At 38.7% G+C, this 19,214-nt stretch overlaps 2 protein-coding genes across 3 annotated transcripts in view; both read left to right on the top strand.

Moving 5' to 3' along the window:
- Window positions 1-19,214, top strand: part of PEX1 (peroxisomal biogenesis factor 1) — a 37,346-nt gene that overhangs the window by 8,567 nt on the left and 9,565 nt on the right. For both annotated transcript variants that reach the window (XM_063303630.1, XM_063303631.1), the window contains exons 7-20: window positions 1,702-1,819; window positions 2,513-2,619; window positions 3,573-3,667; window positions 4,196-4,328; window positions 5,346-5,442; window positions 5,783-5,953; window positions 6,773-6,927; window positions 7,182-7,371; window positions 10,438-10,604; window positions 11,021-11,155; window positions 13,599-13,663; window positions 13,871-14,013; window positions 17,803-17,906; window positions 18,902-19,078. In XM_063303630.1, coding sequence (XP_063159700.1) covers window positions 1,702-1,819; window positions 2,513-2,619; window positions 3,573-3,667; window positions 4,196-4,328; window positions 5,346-5,442; window positions 5,783-5,953; window positions 6,773-6,927; window positions 7,182-7,371; window positions 10,438-10,604; window positions 11,021-11,155; window positions 13,599-13,663; window positions 13,871-14,013; window positions 17,803-17,906; window positions 18,902-19,078 — 1,857 coding nt within the window. The remainder of the gene's footprint in view (window positions 1-1,701; window positions 1,820-2,512; window positions 2,620-3,572; window positions 3,668-4,195; window positions 4,329-5,345; window positions 5,443-5,782; window positions 5,954-6,772; window positions 6,928-7,181; window positions 7,372-10,437; window positions 10,605-11,020; window positions 11,156-13,598; window positions 13,664-13,870; window positions 14,014-17,802; window positions 17,907-18,901; window positions 19,079-19,214) is intronic.
- The window catches only part of HEPACAM2 (HEPACAM family member 2), a 268,902-nt gene that overhangs the window by 248,249 nt on the left and 1,439 nt on the right, over window positions 1-19,214 (top strand). The gene's annotated exons all lie outside the window — the stretch shown is intronic.

Here is a 19,214-nt window from a genome sequence, read left to right as displayed (position 1 = left end):
GGACAGCTGGGGCTTTATGCTGTGGCGCTGTGGTGGCCGGCCACAGCATGGGGCTTGAGACAGCACTCCTCAGCAGTGGTGGCGGCAGCACTGGGGCTGAAGTAGAGGCCCAGGGGTGGCAGCAACTGGCTGAGAGCCCTGGGCCACCGCCACCAAGGAATGCCACTCTGCAGAGTGGCCAAAAGGGCAGAGATGGGGGGAGATAGGCAGGTGGGGGGAGTTGACATGCCCCTGCAGTCATAAGTGTGGGCAGGCTGCCAAGCACCCGATTTTTAATCATGTGACCGCAGGGGCACTGCAACAGTCGTAACTTCAGGGACCGGGCATAGGTACTATTCATTCAGTGCCGCTGAAGGTCGGCGGTTCGAATCCGCGTGATGGGGTGAGCTCCCATTGCTAGTCCGAGCTCCTGCCAACCTAGCAGTTCAAAAACATGCAAATGTGAGTAGATTAATAGGTACCGCTTTGGCGGGCAGGTAACGGCATTGCTGGCCACATGACCACGGAAGTGTCTACGGACAAACGCCAGCTCTTTGGCTTTGAAACGGAGATGAGCACTGCCCCCTAGAGTCAGACACGACTGGACTTAATGTCAAGGGAAACCTTTACCGTTACTACCTGCAATTATATTTTTCTATTAATGTCTGACATTTTTTTCTCAGTTCAAACATTATTTCATTGGTAATTATATTTTTCTACCAACTTCTGGCACATTCAATCTCAAATTATTCAGAAATAATATCTTAATTATGAACCATCACTTTGGTATACTCTGAAATGGAGCATGACTTAAATCTCCCTAAAAATCATAACTTTCTAACAAATAGTTTTTTTGAAAGTTTTGTCAAATGAATATTTGGATATTATTATATGTAAGCCTAAGATTTAATGAACAGATGTAAATGAATGGATTACATTCCACAGGTGCTTCATGGACACAGAAAGCTGCTCATAAAAGTGGCTTTCTAGTGCCAAATCAGCTGTTATCTGTTCCTTGCTGTCACCCTCCATGATCCATCTCACAAGTTGCCCACATTTCTCCAATTCTTACTAACAGTTTTCTAGTGGGGCAAAGAGGGTTATATTGACTTTTACTTAAAAGGAACTTGACAGGAATTCTGCCAGTATAACTGTGCTCCCAAATTTTCAGTTAAACAGTTTTGTTAGCAGTATGTTTAGTTCTGTTTACATGCTGTATTTCATTTTTTAGACAGTATTTCCATACAATACTGAGCCACATCCACTTGTTTAAAGCTACTAAATCAATGTCCATTTATCACATACCAGTTCTTGGATCCACATTGCATTTGGTACACTGGCAAAAATCAGAGTGTTTTGTATCCCTTAGTTTCCAAAACAAGCATTTGGAATAAAAAAATTCCTGGGAAGCTTGGATTGGTAGAGGTCTTGCTCGGTGTTGATAGAAACATAATGCCAATATGCCCCAAATGGTCATTTTGTATAAAAGGTGAATCCTACCAAATTTATATTCTTTTTTTCCAAAAGACATCACATTTCCTTAGAAGATAAGAAAAATGAGGTCATCTTGTGGATAGTGTTGTGATTATTGGTAACCGTTGTTACCAATAGTGTTGTGATTATTGGTAATGGATAACAATGAAAAAAGCTTCTGGTAAAAATCTTTTTTTTTTGTTAGAAAGAGTTTACTGAACTAACAATCCTCATCCTTTTTCATTTTAGAATAAAGGCATCAGTGAAGAAGACATTAAAAATGCATTTAATTTGTGGCTAGAGGATTACATTAGGCTCCCCTTGATAACAGCAGAAACAAGTTACATACAATTAGCTCTTAATTTTGGTAAGCAAAGCTCAGCTACAGTTGTGATTACTGCATGTTATGGTTTTTTTTAATCATGAACATCAATTTAAAAAGATTTAGCCATTTACAATTGGATTTCAGTTAGTTTATTTACATCTAATATATTAGATTAATAATTAATTGTCTGTTACCATAATCATTTTTGATAATTTATAAAGAAGGTTCCAATATTGTAAAGGAAACAGGTAATGTTATACTTATTTGATTGTAACACATCCAATCTGAGCTAACTGTAAAGGTCCGTATTGTTCTAACAGTCAGAAATCACGCTGAGACGAGGAGTAGGTCTCTAGTGTTTATTACTGCTACATAAAACAGAATCCTAACAAACTGAAGAAGCGTGGGAAAAACCCAGACATATAAACCCCAAAAGCTAAGGCGGGCCTGATCTGTGTCTCTTTGAATGGCTGCTTAATTCCTCAGTACTACGCATGCGTTTTCCACCCTGGATGGGGGCCCCCTCCTGCTCACCATCAGTACTCATGACACTTATCCTCTGCTCTGTTTAGTCCTTTAAAATTGGTCATTTCTTAATTAATGAAACAGCAATTAGCTAAAAATAATGATGTACACAATGTAACTCATTGTTGTATCAACTAGATTTACGAAGTTAAAATATGCCATATTTCGTACTGAATAACAAGCAAGTTAATGCTCATTATATTTTGGAAGGTTTGGAAGACTTTGTCCTCAGAATAGTCACTTCTGACACTGAAGAAGAGAAAGCCAAAAATACTTTCATCTTGAGCCCTAGCTTGCTGCAGAAGGCAAATATACAAGTAAATATAACTTATTTCATATACTCAATAGCTTAAATTATTAATGCCATTTTACTTTTTAAGGTTATTGTTTGTATCTGGCTTACTTGATTTTATCTTAGCATAAGCAATAAGAAAAATTCTGATGATATTAAATTTCACTTTTTAGAATTTTATGATGCATTGTAATGTTAGAAAAGAATTCTGAAATTACCTCCTCTTTGCAAAACAAGCTCTTATCTTATCTAATCTATTTGAATTTGCTCATTTCTGACCTCCAGGGTTCTGTATTTAGTAGCAGCTAAAATATGATGGTGTGAAACTGAAGAGTTGCAGTGTTGAAATATAAGGAAATGTGAAAATTATTTTGAATGTAGTATTGTAATTTGAAGTATACACATAATTATTTAAGTACCTGTTATTTAAGTGCATCTGTTAAGTGCATACATGTTATTATTTAAGCACATCTGTCAAATTAGTCAAGAAACAAAATCATTACCCTGGGCAAACTGTGGTAAAGTGTGTGTTAAGTCTTGTAGAGCTTAATATTTCACCCTTAACACCTCCCATAAGTAGCCACTTTTTCTTACAGCAAATATGCTTCCATTTTTATAGGCTCCCCCAAATAATGAGCCCCCCAAATGGTCCTGCCCACTCTGTGTTATTTTGATATCACTGATCACAGTTCCTCATTAACTTCGAAAAACTTGTTGTTGTTGTTATTATTATTATAGAAAATATGCCTGACTACAGAATATGTTGCCTGTTCTTGTGTTACGCTACATGCTTCTGGGGTTGCTTAATAGCTATCTTTTGTTATCTTTTAAGTAGAGTGTATGTCATTATGTGTTCTCTGGGATATTACTTGACTAATCAGAAATAAGCCTTATTGAATTTAATAGGACTTACATCAGTGTAAATGTGGCTTCTCCTTTATCACTTTTTCCACCTCTAACAATATGTTCTTTCTGCAGGTTTTGTTACATCCTGTGCCCCCAGTATCCAATGGTAGTAGCTCCCAGTCTTCTTGTGAACAGCCTTTGCCATCGTTCAATCTAAAGTGCTTAGGGTGAGCCACTTTAATAACAACACAAAGGAAAGAAATGAATGATAAATAGATGGATTTTTAATATTCACTGTGTATCATATTCACCATCTTAACTTTCAGTAGGATCTTAAGTGAAAAAAATAATAGTTGTTATCAGGTCTGCAGTCCTGTTTTATTAAAATGTAAGTGCATATGTGGCTTTACTGTTGTGTGTCAGAAATTAGATAAGTAGTAAGCAGCAGTATGTTATATGCAAATCAGGTTTGTATGCAGTAATATATACAAATACAGGATTGACACACTTTCTCTGAATTCTCTATATTGAGGGGCAGCAATATTTCTTTACATAGATGAAGAATTTATGTAATGAGTTCTACACTTTTAACTGTGTTGTGAAGTTACCATAACAGTGGGTAGAAATAAGTGAAGAAATTGCCTATTTGTCCTTTGGGCTGCTTCATGGAGTATTTTGAAAACACTAGGCTTTTATTTGATATGTAACTTGATTAAGGTGAGAGGAAATTTAATTCTCAATTTTGTTCTTTGCAGAGGAGTGGATAACATTGGATTATCATCTTTGAAGCACATATCACGTAGCCTCTTGATACATCCCCTGTCTCAAAAACTAGCTCCCATATCTGCTGGATTATGCAGTGGGGGTATCCTGATTACTGGAGCAAAGGTAATGGACTTTTTCTTTCCCTTTTAGCATGCAGGACATTTTGATTTTTGTCACTAGTCTTTTTATATACCAGGCAGTCATGAAATTGTTTTAATTTGCTTCTTCTGAATGAGTATTTTATGCAGTTCTGTGACTTGCATTGGTGAGGACTTCAATTGTCTTAAATATCAACATATGACAAAGATATTCCTTTTCTGCATTAGTATTATGCAGGCTTCTATATGTGTCAAGCAAGGGTAGGGGGAAAATATGTAAACATTTAGAATCTCTTCTAGAACCATGAAACCGGTGGTAAATATATAGATGATGACAGAGCTTGTACACCCCGAATTATATAGACCCTGCCTATTCTAATGGATCTGAAATGTCATTAAACTCATATCATTCCAAAGTTTTCTTAGCAACCAGAATAAGTTTTATTGTGGCATAGGGAACATGAGTGGTTTGTATTTGCAGTACATAGAAATGTAAAGGAAGATCTTCTCAGTCCACAAAACAGCTGCTGGTTGCTTCAGATGAGGAAATGGCAAGTAGTAAGAAATTATAAGGTCAAATAAGTTGTAGCTTAGCTGGTCAGATAGCTGCTCCGGTCTTAATGGAGAATCCCACACAAAGCACTCTGAAATCTCTTTGGATCAAGGTTCGCCCAGGCTTGGCTAACTGCCAGTGGTTTAAGTGGCTGTGAACTGAGTGGTTATAGTCATTAACACATTAGGGCAATGGTACAGAGTGTGGGAGGATAGATTAAAAGAGGCTGAAATGACATGTAATAACACAAGGCACTTGAGTAGAACACTGCCATTGCTTAATCAAGTAGATATTTTGCTGGTGGCACAGTGGGGTGTCTGAAGGGATTATAGGTTTCTGAACTTACTCATTTTATTAGTTTTTATGAAACTATTTGATTACTTTTATCCTATATGTATTTCCTTAGAGAAAATTGGTAATTATAACTAAGACACTGGTTTCCATTATTTTCAATATGAAGTAAAGTTTCAGCCCAAATTTCTTTTACAGGGAAGTGGCAAATCAACCTTAGCAAAGGCCATTTGCAAAGAGGCATTTGATAAATTTGATGCTCACTTGGAAGTGATTGACTGTAAAGCTTTAAGAGGTATGGGCGCGTTTTCCTTTTTCGTATCGTTTCCAATATGCATAGTATACACTGCCAGCATACAAAGATTTTGTTAGTGCTTTTGTTCAACCTAACAATTCTTAAGAGTTAAATGTATTAAACCATATGGTTTCAACCAGAATTAGAGTTCAGGTCTCCTGTCCAAGTGATAGTTTAATGTTCATATCTTGCCTTATGGGTGGGTGGATGTTGGTAAGTGGGTATTGTTAAGACTTCCTGATATAACAGGGTTACATAAGGACACTTAATGATAACTGACTGCACTGGATTGGAAGCTGCTCCATTTTCCTTCTATGTCTGACAATACATCATGTTCCAGGGAAAAGATTAGAAAATATACGGAAGACCCTGGAAGAAGCCTTCCTAGAGGCAGCGTGGAGACAACCATCTGTCATTCTGCTAGATGATCTTGATCATATAATGGGCGTTCCCCTTGCTCCAGAACATAAGAACAGTCCTGAAGCAGTCCAGAGCACTCGTCTTGCTCATGGTAATGGCTTGGTTTTTTTTAGCTGTCCTGTTAAGAATATTGAATTATATTAACATTTTTCTATCTAATCCTAAATGTCTTCCTTGGATAAATCAAAATGTGTTGCATATTCCTTTAGGAAATAAGCAACTTCTGGAACTGTATTCATTGACTGAATATGTTATAGGATAAAGCTGCAATTTATAGCCACCAAATCTGTAATTGTAATTAGTGGTTTCTTTTCCCGATGGTGCTGCAGATTCAGCTCTGAACTACTGTGTCTGTATACGTAAACTGACCCTAACTTTGTCATATTTCATACAAACTAGTAATGCAATTTCAAACTATATTTATTAAGTACATTTATATCCCACCTTACTTCCAGGAGAATATTATAGTGGGGCTGGGCAACCACCATCCAGATATAACCAGAACTACAGTAGTCTTACTTTGTTAATGTGAACTAGGTGGCTAAGTTGTGCACCAATTATAACTGATCTTCAGCTTTTACATGTTGCCGAGGGCATAATCCAGAACTTCAGCTGCGTGAGTAACTGATCGCTATACATTGTACCCATATTTGCACAACGCAATAAATGCACAAAATGTATCTGCATCAGCATATGGTGCAAAGTTAAAATTCTGGTGGTAGCTACACAGGACAAATGCTGTCCATTGGAAACAAACAAAATATATAGTTTCTACGCTAGAGGTATTTCCATGGAACAAACTATGAACTCAAATTTAAGAAGTTCCTGTGTGTGTAAAATGTAATTGTCATGTAAATTCCATGTTATAGACCTTTCAATGCATAAATGTTGAACTCTTTTTAAATTCTAGTTCTGAAAGATGTGATAAAAGAAGTTACTTCCATGCATAGTTTGACTGCACTTATTGCCACAAGTCTATCTGAGCAGTCCCTACATTCTTCCATCATTTCTACTCAAGGAATTCATATATTTCAGTGTTTCCAACATATTCAGGTTCCAAATCAGGTAAAAGCCATAATGCAGCTTCCTTTAGAAGTTATTTAAAACTGTAGACTCTTATTCTGAGTAATTTTGCTTGAAGTTTAAAATATGATGTATAGAATGCCCAGAGCTGCATTTTATCCTCTTCCAAATTTAGTCCTTTTACTTACATTCAAAAGTGTTATAGCTTGTTTTGCTTCGGTTTTTTTGTAGAGATAAAATTGAAGCAGTAATGAGCTTTCTGGCTGGAATTGCTGTGGTTTTCTTTTTCTTTTCAGAGGCAAAGATATGAAATACTTCAGTCCATAATGAAAAACACATTTGACTTCAGTGTAGACAGATTCTGTGATCTTGATCTCCGTCAAATTGCAAAGGAAACAGAAGGATTTGTAGCTAGAGATCTGACAATGTTAATTGATCGTGCCATCCATTCATGTGTTTCTAGCAGAGGAACATGTCAAAAAGAAGGTATATGTGATCATGTGCTTTTATTCTAATATACTTTAAAAAAATTTGCAAAGCCATTAAATATAGCAATTAAAAGGCAAGTTTAAGAAGAATTAAAATGATGTAAGATTGTATGTTTATTGAAGACATAGATAAATATGTATTGGATCCTTTCACAAATGGAACATTATGGTATCCTTTGCCCTAACTACTGGAGCAGTGACTTACAGTTACGGTTTTTTCCACCTTGCAGGTAGATCATAGGGTAAGGAAGGTGTCCTTAAACTTTGTAGGGACTTAACTACCTAAAATAATAAATATACAGTCAGGACCAGAAATATTGGAACAAGGATATCTGTTTTGGCATTTGGCCTCTGTATACCACCACATCGAAGTTGAAAGGAAACACACCCAGATGGGAGTGAAGTCAGGACTTTCAGCTGTCATTCAAGGGGTTTGACAAAAGTGGGGCACTAACCATTCAGGAAGTACAGCCAGTGGCATACACACACCACATCGTTGGTGGCTCATAAGTAATGGAACAAATGGCTGACAAGCAGCTGCATGGCCAGGTGTGGCCTGTTTCCTGAGTACCCCATGACCAATCAAGCAGATAAAAGGCCTGGAGGTGGTTCTGAGTGTTACATTTGCATTTGGTAGCTGTTCACTGGAACTCTCAACATGAGGTCCAAAGAGGTGTCCATGCAAGTGAAGGAGGCCGTCATTAGGCTGAGAGAACAAACTAAACCTATCAGAGAGATAGCAAAAACATTTGTTGTTGTTTATTCGTTCAGTCCCTTCCGACTCTTCATGAATTCATGGACCAGCCCATGCCAGAGCTTCCTGTCGGTCGTCAACACCCCCAGCTCCCCCAGGGACGAGTCCGTCACCTCTAGAATATCATCTATCCATCTTGCTCTTGGTCGGCCCCTCTTCCTTTTGCCTTCCACTCTCCCTAGCATCAGCATCTTCTCCAGGGTGTCCTGCAAAAACATTGGGAGTGGCCAATACAACAGTTTGGAACATCCTGAAAAAGAAGGAATTAACTGGCAAGCTCAGCAACAGCAAAAGGCCTGGAAGACCACAGAAGACAACTAAAATGGATGACTGCAGAATTCTGCTCATGGTGAAGAGGAACAACATCTAGCCAGGTCGAGAACGCTCTTGAGGAGGTAGGCATGTCATTGTCAACATCAACAGTCAAAAGACGGCTTTATGAATGTAAACACAGAGGCTTCACAACAAGGTGCAAACCACTGGTAATGCTCAAGAACAGAAAGACCAGATTAGACTTTGCCAGCAAACACCTAAAAAAGCCTGCCCAGTTCTGGAATAAGATTCTTTGGACTGATGAAACAAAGATTAACTTGCACCAGAATGATGGGAAGAGAAAAGTATGGAGAAGGAAAGGAACAGCTCATGATCCAAAGCATACCGCATCATCTGTCAAATATGGTGGAGGCAGTGTTATGGCATGGGCATGTATGGCTGCCAGTGGAACCGGGTCACTGGTGTTTATTGATGACCTGACTGCTGATAAAAGGAGCAGGATGAATTCTGACGTGTACAGGGCTATACTTTCTGCTCAGATTCAACCAAATGCTGCCAAACTGATAGGATGCTTCTTCATATTGCAGATGGATAATGACCCAAAACATACAGCAAAAGCTACCCAAGAGTTTCTCAAGGCAAAGAAGTGGGATGTTCTTCAATGGCCAAGTCAGTCACCTGATCTCAACCCAACAGAGCATGCTTTTCACTTACTGAAGACAAGACTGAAGGCAGAAAGACCCACAAACAAGCAGCAGCTGAAGGCAGCTGCAGTAAAGGCCTGGCAAAGCATCTCGAGGGAGGAAACTCAGCATTTGGTCAGATCCATGGGTTCCAGACTTCAGGCAGTCATTGACTGCAGAGGATTTTCATCCAGGTATTAAAGGCAATCCTTATGTTTGTAATGATGTTGGTTTGTTCCATTACTTATGAACCACCAACGATAGGGGTGTATGTATGCCACTGGCTGTACTTCCTGAATGGTTAGTGCCCCACTTTTGTCAAACCCCTTGAACGATAGCTGAAAGTCCTGACTTCGCTCCCATCTGGGTGTGTTTCCTTTAAATTTCAATGTGGTGGTGTACAGAGGCCAAATGCCAAAACAGTTATCTTTGTTCCAATATTTCTGGTCCTGACTAGTTGTGTGAACCCCCATGAAGAAAACTTCAGGCTGTGCTCTGACAGGGCTTCCACTCTGCCTGGACAAGCCTTCTGTTGACAGTAATTCAGCTGTGCATGTGCTCCCAGCGTTAGGGCTTTGCTTCAAAGGCTTTTGTGCTTGCAATAACAGGTCCTGCAATACCAAAAGGTGCTCCTGCGTGCTGTTAGTATAAGCCAGCCAGGATCAATTCAGTCTTACCTAGCTTCACCTTCCCCCTCTTCCAACGGTGAGTCTTCCTGAGCTGCTGCTTCCAGGACATCACGTTGGGTCCTATGCTGACCCTGCACACCTGCTCTGTGCAGCCCCAAAGATGTGCTGCCTCTACTTCTTGCAGAAGGATGACAGCTCACAATGGGAAGCCAGCACACTCAGGTTGACTGGAGCAGGTCTGGAAGCTCAGTGCCAGGACCCAGCATGACAACTCCCACTCCCCAGGAAGAATCCCAGCTGCCACCCCTTTGGAAGAGGGGAGAGTGAGACTAAGCAATAGCATCTTGGTCCTGACATCAGCTTGGGCAATGCTCAGAAATGAGTTGTGGCTGTTACAGGAGTGGTTGCTGCATGTGCAAGAGCTGTGGAAGGAGAGCCCCAGCATCTGTATCCCATACACAGCCCTATCCAGTGCCAGCATCTCAGTCAAGGCTGCCCATGGTCAAGCAGAGCTGAAGCAAGTGTGACTCTGCCTCAATTTGCTTGCAACCATTTAGGTGGTCACAACCCACAATTTGAAAATCCCTAGAATAAGCCATTAGACTTTAGTCAAAAACTTCATTGTATGAGATATTCAGAAATACTTTGTGTGTGGCTCAATATAACATTTCAGTGTAATGTTCTTAATACTCCAATGTAATACATGTTCCTCTCTCTTTTAACAGATTTGGTTCTATCAACTTTAGATTTCCAAAAAGCTATACAAGGTTTCACCCCAGTATCTTTGAGAAACATTAACCTCCATAAACCTCAAGATATGGGCTGGGATAAAATTGGTGGTCTTAAAGAAATACAACAAACACTTATAGATACCATCCAGTTACCTGCAAAGGTATTTTTTGTTTTTATAATTTGAGACAGTTAATTTCTCTAACATTGCATTTTGTCTGTGAAGAAGCACAAAGGTTTTTGAAAGGTCTAGCTTAAGAAACAACAGTTTCATAATCTAAAAAAGGGATGTGTATGTCTCAGTTGTATAAATAACTGATTATTATTGGGCTAGATCATAATACACATTAAGCCACATTAAAGTAAATGCAAAAAACATTCATACTCAGAGGAAAGTAAAAAGCTTTTTAGTTACATTTAAAAGAAGTATAATTACAAGGATTGTTATGATAATTCGATTGATAATTAGGAAATACTCTAGGAACACCCAGAAACACCACAGCAAGAGTCAAATGAGTGTTAGGCAGAGTTTTTATCTTTTTAGAAGCAGATAATATTTCTGATATGTTCTATTTCCAGTATCCAGAATTATTTGCCAATCTGCCCATACGGCAAAGAACAGGAATCTTACTATATGGGGCTCCAGGAACAGGGAAAACATTATTAGCAGGTGTAGTTGCCCAAGAGAGTGGAATGAATTTTATCAGCATCAAGGTAATAAATTGAACTTTTCTGTAACTCCTAAAAGTGCTAAAATGTATTGAATGGTTTACAATTCAGTAAACAAGTAAGATGCAAATACTGTTTGCCAGGGAGCTAAAACTTTTAAAAAATCTTTATGGTGTGATTTTGAATCTGGCTTGTGACCATCTGTGGATATGACCAAAGTACATTAGTACATTGATTATAGAAAGACCTTTGATTACATCAATCATGTCAAGCTGTGGAATATGCTCAGAAAAATGGGAATCCCAGAACATCTCATTCTCCTCATGAGGAAATTATATACAGGTCAGGAAGCCACAATTCAGGTAGAACATGGTGAAACAGACTGGCTCAAGGTTGGCAAAGGAGTGTGACAAGGCTGTATACTCTCCCCTTATTTATTCAACCTATATGTGGAATATATATTAAGGAAAGCTTGATTGGAAGAAGTTGAGTGTGGCTTTAAAATTAGAGGAAGAAACATCAATAACCTGTGCTATGCTGATGACACTTCCCTGATCGCTGAAAATACAGGTAGTCCTCAACCTACAACCATTTGGTCAGCAACCATTCCAAGTTATGATGGCACTGAATGAATGGTTGTTATGACCAGTTTTCAGGGTTCCAGCTGTCCCAGCACCCCTGCAGTCATGTGGTCACAATCTGGGTGCTTGGCAAGCCGTTTGCACTTATGACCAGTTGCCAAGCTTCCCGCAATCACATGAGTGCCATTTGCAACCTTCCCTGCCAGCTTCCCCAAAAAGTCAGTGGGGAAGCTGGCAGGGAAGGTTGTAAGTTGATGAGGTAAGTCTCCACCACCCATGCATACTCCCCCAGCCCCTCTGCACTTGTGCCACACCGGTGACTAGCACACCCCTGCGCACCCTCCCTGACCCTTGCCATACCTCCCTCACACCCCTGCATACCCTCTCTGAGCCATGCTGCATTCATGCATACCCTCCCCAACCCACACGGCGCCTTCTGCGCACCATCCCTGACCCATGTGGCACTTCTCATACACCCTCTCCAACCCACGCAACGCCTCTCACATGCTCCCTCGCACATCCTCCCCAACCCACACAGTGCCTCTTGTCTACCTCCTTGCACCCTCGCCACACTGCACCTCTCACACACACCTCTCCCTGACCCATGTGGCACTCTTCATACACCCTCCCCAACCTGTGTGGCACCTCTCATACATCTTCCCTGATTCTCCCACGCACCCCCTCCCTCCCTCCCCCACCCAGCAGCAGCCACTTACTTACCTGCCAGCCTGAGACTTGCAACTTCCTGCCGGCTTCCCCACTGACTTTGTTTGTGGGAAGCTGGCAGGAAGTTGCCTCATTTAACAACCCTGAGATTCAGTTAACAATGGCAACCAGGACTGCAGGGACTGCTATTGACAATGACAGTAGAAGAACCAGCTTTAAAATTTTTAATCAAAATATCGAAGTGGTAGATAGCTTCTGCCTTTTAGAATCAACTATCAACAGTAAAGGACCAAGCAGTTGAGAAATACGCTACAGACTAGCACTTTGTAGAGCAACCATGAAGGCCTTGAAAAAGAAATTTAAATGCTGTGATGTGTCTATAATTACAAAGATCAGAGCCATGCAAGTCATGGTATTCTCTGTGACACTCTATGAAAGTGAAAGTTGGAGTTTGAAGAAGCAGGATGGGAAGAGTATTGCTACTTTTGACTTTTGGTGTTGGAGAAGACTTCTGAGAATACTGTGGACAGCCAAGAAAACAAGCCAATGGATTATCGAACAAATCAACCCAGAGTTCTCACTCAAGGCACAAATGACCAGGCTCAAATTAGCCTGCTTCAGACAATTATGCAAAGACCTAGTTTTCTGGAAAAAGCTCTAATGCTAACAAAGGAAAGAGAAGAGGGTGACCTGCAGCAAGGTAGATGGACTCAGTTACATGCTGAGGGGTACACCATTAAAAGATCTGAAAGACCAGATTAGGGACAAATTGTCATGTAGAAAATCTATCTATGTGGTTGCTAAAAGTCGACAGTGACTTGATGGCCCCTAATCATCAGTCAATCACTAAAATTACACAGGCAATTTTCTGTAATCATGTTAGCATCTAACATGTACCATCTATTTTGACATAGATTTATTGTCTCATTGCATAAAATGTTTCTGTAATTTATCTTTTGTGTGTGGGTTTTTCTGAGTAATTTTAACATTCTAGTAGTTCATAATTAAGAAGTACTGTATCATTGTCATATTTATGATTCAAAAGAATCCTTATTCTTGTCTATTCCTCTTTCATCCCTTTTGAGAAGTATGAATCCTTGATGATTTGAATATTATAGTAGAAAAATGAGATAGAAATATTTTAAATCAATATATATTTAAAATGACTTGCTAATTCATCACTTGTAACTTGTACTATATGGCTTGGTTTTTTAAGGAACGTTTACTATTTTATTTTGCAGGGGCCAGAACTGCTTAGCAAATACATTGGAGCAAGTGAACAGGCAGTTCGAGATACATTTAACAGGTTGGATCCAGACTTATGGTGTTGGTCCTAGAGTCTATTTTCATGATTAATGCAAATAGTAATTACTGAATTTGCTAAAGGGTAATGTGAAAAAGACAGGCCAAAGGGTTATGACAGAGATGAAATACCAGGAATTGCTAATTTCACATTTTCAGTTTTGGCATATGTTATTTTGTTTCTTCAATCTGAAGTATACTTGTTTTACAGAGCTCAAGCAGCCAAGCCATGCATACTTTTCTTTGATGAATTTGATTCTCTTGCTCCTCGAAGAGGTCATGATAACACTGGTGTAACTGACCGAGTTGTTAATCAGCTGCTGACTCAATTAGATGGTGTAGAAGGTATAGAAGGTATGTATGCATGTATGTATGTATCATCCAAGACCAATCATAAAAGCAAAGTACAGAAAATACAGTAAATAAAAGAATAAAATTACATAAAATTACATTTTTAAAAAGCCTGAAACAGTAATGTAAGGAGGTACCAGGTGGTTTCTAGAAGCCATGGCTATTGATAAAAATTTTGCAACCGTTTGAGAATTGATCACATAGAAAGAGAGCAGTAATCTCATAATCAGAGGAACAATTAAAATTATTGACAACTGGGGCTATGAGTTTTGATCCCTATTGGGTATATTAGGCATTTTAATAACACATTAACTGCAGCTTTCATACAGAAGGTTAGTGTATCTGCTAGTTGTCATCCTAATGGGTAGTGCTCCAATTCATGCCAAAGTAATAAGTCTCCTGTGAGTAACATGTAGGATATTAAAAAAAAAGATCTAGGGATAGTCAGGATATGTATGTGAGATTACTCTGTAGAAAAGATGGGAAACACTTTTGCAAGTAGAGATAGATCCACTTAGGTCGCTTAGGTGGTTACCCTTCTCTTGGATGATAGCCCCAAAGTGCAATAGTGTAATTAATTTAAGGAGACATTGATCAATCAAAGTAGTAGCTAATTGCCTCCAGAATATTTCAGGAAGTATTGAACCAAAGGCCATCCTGTGTTTATAAAGCCTATAAAGGCAACATAAAAAGGTGCCTTTAAGCAAGGGACGCGGTGGCGCTGCGGGTTAAACCGCTGAGCTGTCGATCGGAAGGTCGGCGGTTCGAAACCGCGCGGCGGGGTGAGCGCCCGTTGCTCGTCCCAGCTCCTGCACACCAAGCAGTTCGAAAACATGCAAATGTGAGTAGATTAATTGGTACCGCTTCGGCGGGAAGGTAACGGCGTTCCGTGAGTCGTGCTGGCCACATGACCCGGAAGTGTCTATGACAACGCCGGCTCCAAGGCTTTGAAACGGAGATGAGCACCGCCCCCTAGAGTCGGACACGACTGGACTTTACGTCAAGGGAAACCTTTACCCTTTACCTTAAGCAAGTTAGAATATTTCTCAGTGAGATTGTATAATAGGGTGCATTGGTCCATAGTAGACTGACCAGATCTAAAGCTAGGCCCAAGATGTTCTCAAGGCCATCCAGTTCAAGAGTTTATAATATTAAAATCTGGCATATGATTTGCTGGTTATGGGTAAAAGAGTAACTGGGCAGCAGTTTGTGGGATCACTTCTACCACCTTTTCTGCATGCTGGAAGAATTAAGCCAATCACTAGGGATATACAAGGAGCTATTTATTGCTGAAAAAGAGGAGCTAGCAGAGTTTCCCACCATACAGAAGTTAGTTTTGCTGGGGCTTTACTATTTGTCAGTTGAAAGATTAATTTTTTAACCTCAAAAGGTGAAACCAGTCCATTCAAGGAGAGATTCATCAAGATTGGACATGGAGTTCACTGCATTGGGATACTGTAGATAGAGGTAACTGATTATCAACGTCATTTCAACAGAAAACAGAACCCAAAAAAGAAAAGAAAAATCGCAGATGAAGGAAGAGTATTCAACAAAAAATGGACAGATTAGTACTTTTTTGTCAAGACAAATACTAAGGCACTATGCTTCATTTGTAGGGAAAATGTGTCAGTTTTCAAAGACTACAATTTGAAACGTTATTATATGGAAAAACATGCTGCCAAATTCGATGCGTATTAAGGAATTTGTCGTAAAGATAAATTAGTGGAACTGAAAAAAAGTCTGTCGTCTCAACAATGTTTTTTTTAAAAAGTCACAATTCAAAAGGACTCTATTATAAAAGCTAGTGATTTGGTAGCAAATCTAATTGCAAAAAATTCAAAACCATTTACCGATGGTGAGTTAATTAAGCAATGTATGGAAAGTGTGGCAGATATAATTTGTCCTGATAAAAAAAGTGATTTTTCTAAAATCAGTTGGTCCCACCAGACTATAGCCAGGTGAATTGAAGAAATAGGAAAATCTATCTAAAGAGGTTTGAAGAGTAAAGCTGCTAATTTCAAATTTTATGCTTTGGCAATGGATGAAAGTCCTGATGCTACAGATACAGCTCAACTTGCCATTTTTATTAAGAGGTATTGATAACAAATATAATGTCACTGAAGAAATGGCTTCTTTGGTGCCATTAAAAGACACAACTAAATCTCTTGATCTGTACGAAGCAGGAAAAATGACATTAAAGTGACTTTCTTTAACCATTGTCAACATGTCTGGTATAACTACTGATGGCGCCCTGGCGATGGTTGGTAAAAGTGAGGGACTTACAAAATTAATAGAAGATGATGCAAGTGCCGCCAGCAACTCACGTTTGATGAAGTATCACTGCATTCTACATCAAGAAAATTTATGCGCAAAAGCTTTAAAAATGGATAATATCATGCAAATTGTCATCAAAGCAGTGAATTTCATAAGGGCCAAGGGATTGAATCATTGCCAATTCCAGGAGTTCCTTAAAAGTATGGATGCTGATTATGGGGAGATCTTTTACTTTTCTGAAGTACGGTGGCTAAGTTGGCGTAAAATACTGAAAAGATTTTATGATTTGTGAAATGAAATCAAGTCGTTTATGGAATCAAAAAGAAAATTTCCGCCAGAACTTGAAGATGAAAAATGGCTCACAGATTTAGCATTTTTGGTGGATTTGACGGCTCATTTAAATGAGTTAAACATGCACCTTCAAGATGAAAACCAACTTATCACTGCAATGTTTCAAACCATAACAGCGTTTGAAATGAAACTTAAAGTATGGCAAGCTCAAGTTATGGAAAATAATTTCATACGTTTTAAACACAATCCTGTGAACAGCGAGAAATATGCAGCCTTGCTTTTTGGTCTGATACAGGAATTTGAGAACAGGTTTCAAGATTTCCGGGAAAATCATCAATATTTTGGTATATTTTCGACTCCATTTTCAGTCGACTTAACTACATTACCTCCGAATTTTCAAATGGAATGCATAGAGTTGCAATCAGACATTCAACTCAAAGAAAAATTTGATCATGTCTTTCTACTGGACTTTTATAAGACCCATCTTCCCAGAGAAAAATATCCCTTGCTTCACAATCACATCTTATTCATGACATCGCCTTTTGGCAGCACGTACATTTGTGAGCAACTATTTTCAAGGATGAAACATGAAGAGTAAAATTAGAATTAAAATTTCTGACGAGCACCTTGAGAACTCACTGAGAATTGCAAGCACTTTCATTAATGCATTAGTTTCACAAAGACAAAGTCAAATATCCCACTAGCTTTATGTTGCCCTCTTTTTAAAAATGTTATAATAAAAAATATAAAAAATAAATGAAGTTTTATTTCTTATATACATTAACTATATTACATATTTTATGTGTGGCCCAAGACAAGTCCTCTTCACTCAATGTGGCCCAAGGAAGGCAAAAGGTTGGACACCTCTGCTGTAAAAGAAGACCCTGTCACTGTTCCCCAGCCTTGTGCTAAAGTCACTAGCAATTATTACTACTGCATTTGGGAATTGGGAGATGAAGGTTAATACACAGGATTCAAAGCAATCCCAACTACTATCAGTTTGGGTGATATGACTGTGAGGTGGGAAATAAATCCTTATCAGGAGCAGATTAGTTTGATCAACTTACAGAGGAATAGCCATGACAAATTGTTCACAAAAAATAGCAGATAGAGTATGGGGGTGCAGCATGTCAGAAATTAAGATAATCGTTAAATTCTCATGTCTGGTTTTTTCACAAAAACGATTGGCAGGTTTTTATTAACAAATATTCTTGACTTGATCTTTAGGAGTTTATATACTAGCAGCCACAAGCCGTCCTGATTTGATTGACCCTGCTCTTCTGAGACCCGGTCGACTGGATAAGTGTCTATATTGTCCACCTCCTGATCAGGTAAAGAAATAAAATACCGTGCCAGATGTAACAGTAGGAAAAACTTGTTTTCCTCTGTAAATTAAAAAAGGCAGAATGAAACATCTTCCCTAGTATTGCATGAAATCAGTAATAGTACTGTATGTTCCTCTCTTAACCTGCTGTAAGCATGAAGTCAGACCAGTTATTACATAATTATGACCTCCATCTCGCTGATTGTATTACCATCTCAGATGTCAAGCAGGCAGCCAGGTCATTGTAACCCAATGCGTCAGCTTCTTCCCTTTGCTCAGGCTTTGTGGACATTGACTGTTTTAAACGGTGTTCAAAAAATGAGGCCTTAGAAACCATCTTGCATGAAGTATTTTAACTAAACATTTCCATGTCCCCCAAAATCTTCTGAACTCATTTAAATTATTACTAAAATATGTCACTGGCACACCATTGTACCCTCAACATTTGGTTAACTAATTGTATTTGGAACATTTTGATTTCCAGATTTACATCTGATCTCTTTAGTTGGGGTAGGCTCAGAATAGGGCATATTCTTCTATCCATCATTGTTTTTTTAAAATACAGTACAGTATAAATATTCTTACATATCATCCTTAATACAATGTATCACAGGACAATATTGACATAAATAGGGAGGTTGCAGTACTGTATCTGTTTTGTAACAAGGACACAATATCTAACTGCGCTGACTACATATTTTGTTTCTATAAATAAGTGATATTGGGGGTGTAATCATAAGAGAGAATGATGTGTCTTGTTAGAATTTTAAGTTAATGATTAATCCTGCATATTTTTATTTAGATCTAGAAAAGCTTTTTGATAACTGTCAGTTGAGAAAAAAACAATGGGCATGTTTTTATTATACAGAATAAGTCATTTATTTCCCTGTCTCTTTCTGTATGCTATTTTCATTTCACCAGTGTCCCTTTTCCTAATTGACAAGGGTTTCTAAGGATAAGAATCCAGTCTTTTAATAACAAAGTTACTTCTAATTTTCTAAGGCTTCCCGATACGAAATTTTAAAAGCTCTGAGTCATTCTCTTCCTTTGGCACATGATGTGGATTTTCAGCATTTGGCAGCAAAAACTGAGCATTTCACTGGAGCAGACTTAAAAGCTTTATTATACAATGCCCAATTAGAAGCGCTGCATGCTAGTTTGAACTCAACTTTGCCCCAGGTAAGTATATTGAAATGTAAAGAATTTCTTTAATCTTTGGTTTGTAATTTGTAAAATGAGGCAGTGGTTGGGAAAATCCCAGATACCTACTAGCCAGAGCACCTAAAATGTGTTACCTAAGAATAGAGATCACATT

Source organism: Candoia aspera, chromosome 4 (genome assembly GCF_035149785.1).
Source record: "Candoia aspera isolate rCanAsp1 chromosome 4, rCanAsp1.hap2, whole genome shotgun sequence".
NCBI lineage: Eukaryota > Metazoa > Chordata > Lepidosauria > Squamata > Boidae > Candoia > Candoia aspera.
Note: the sequence above shows the minus strand (reverse complement) of the source record. Positions and strands in the feature narration are given on the sequence as shown.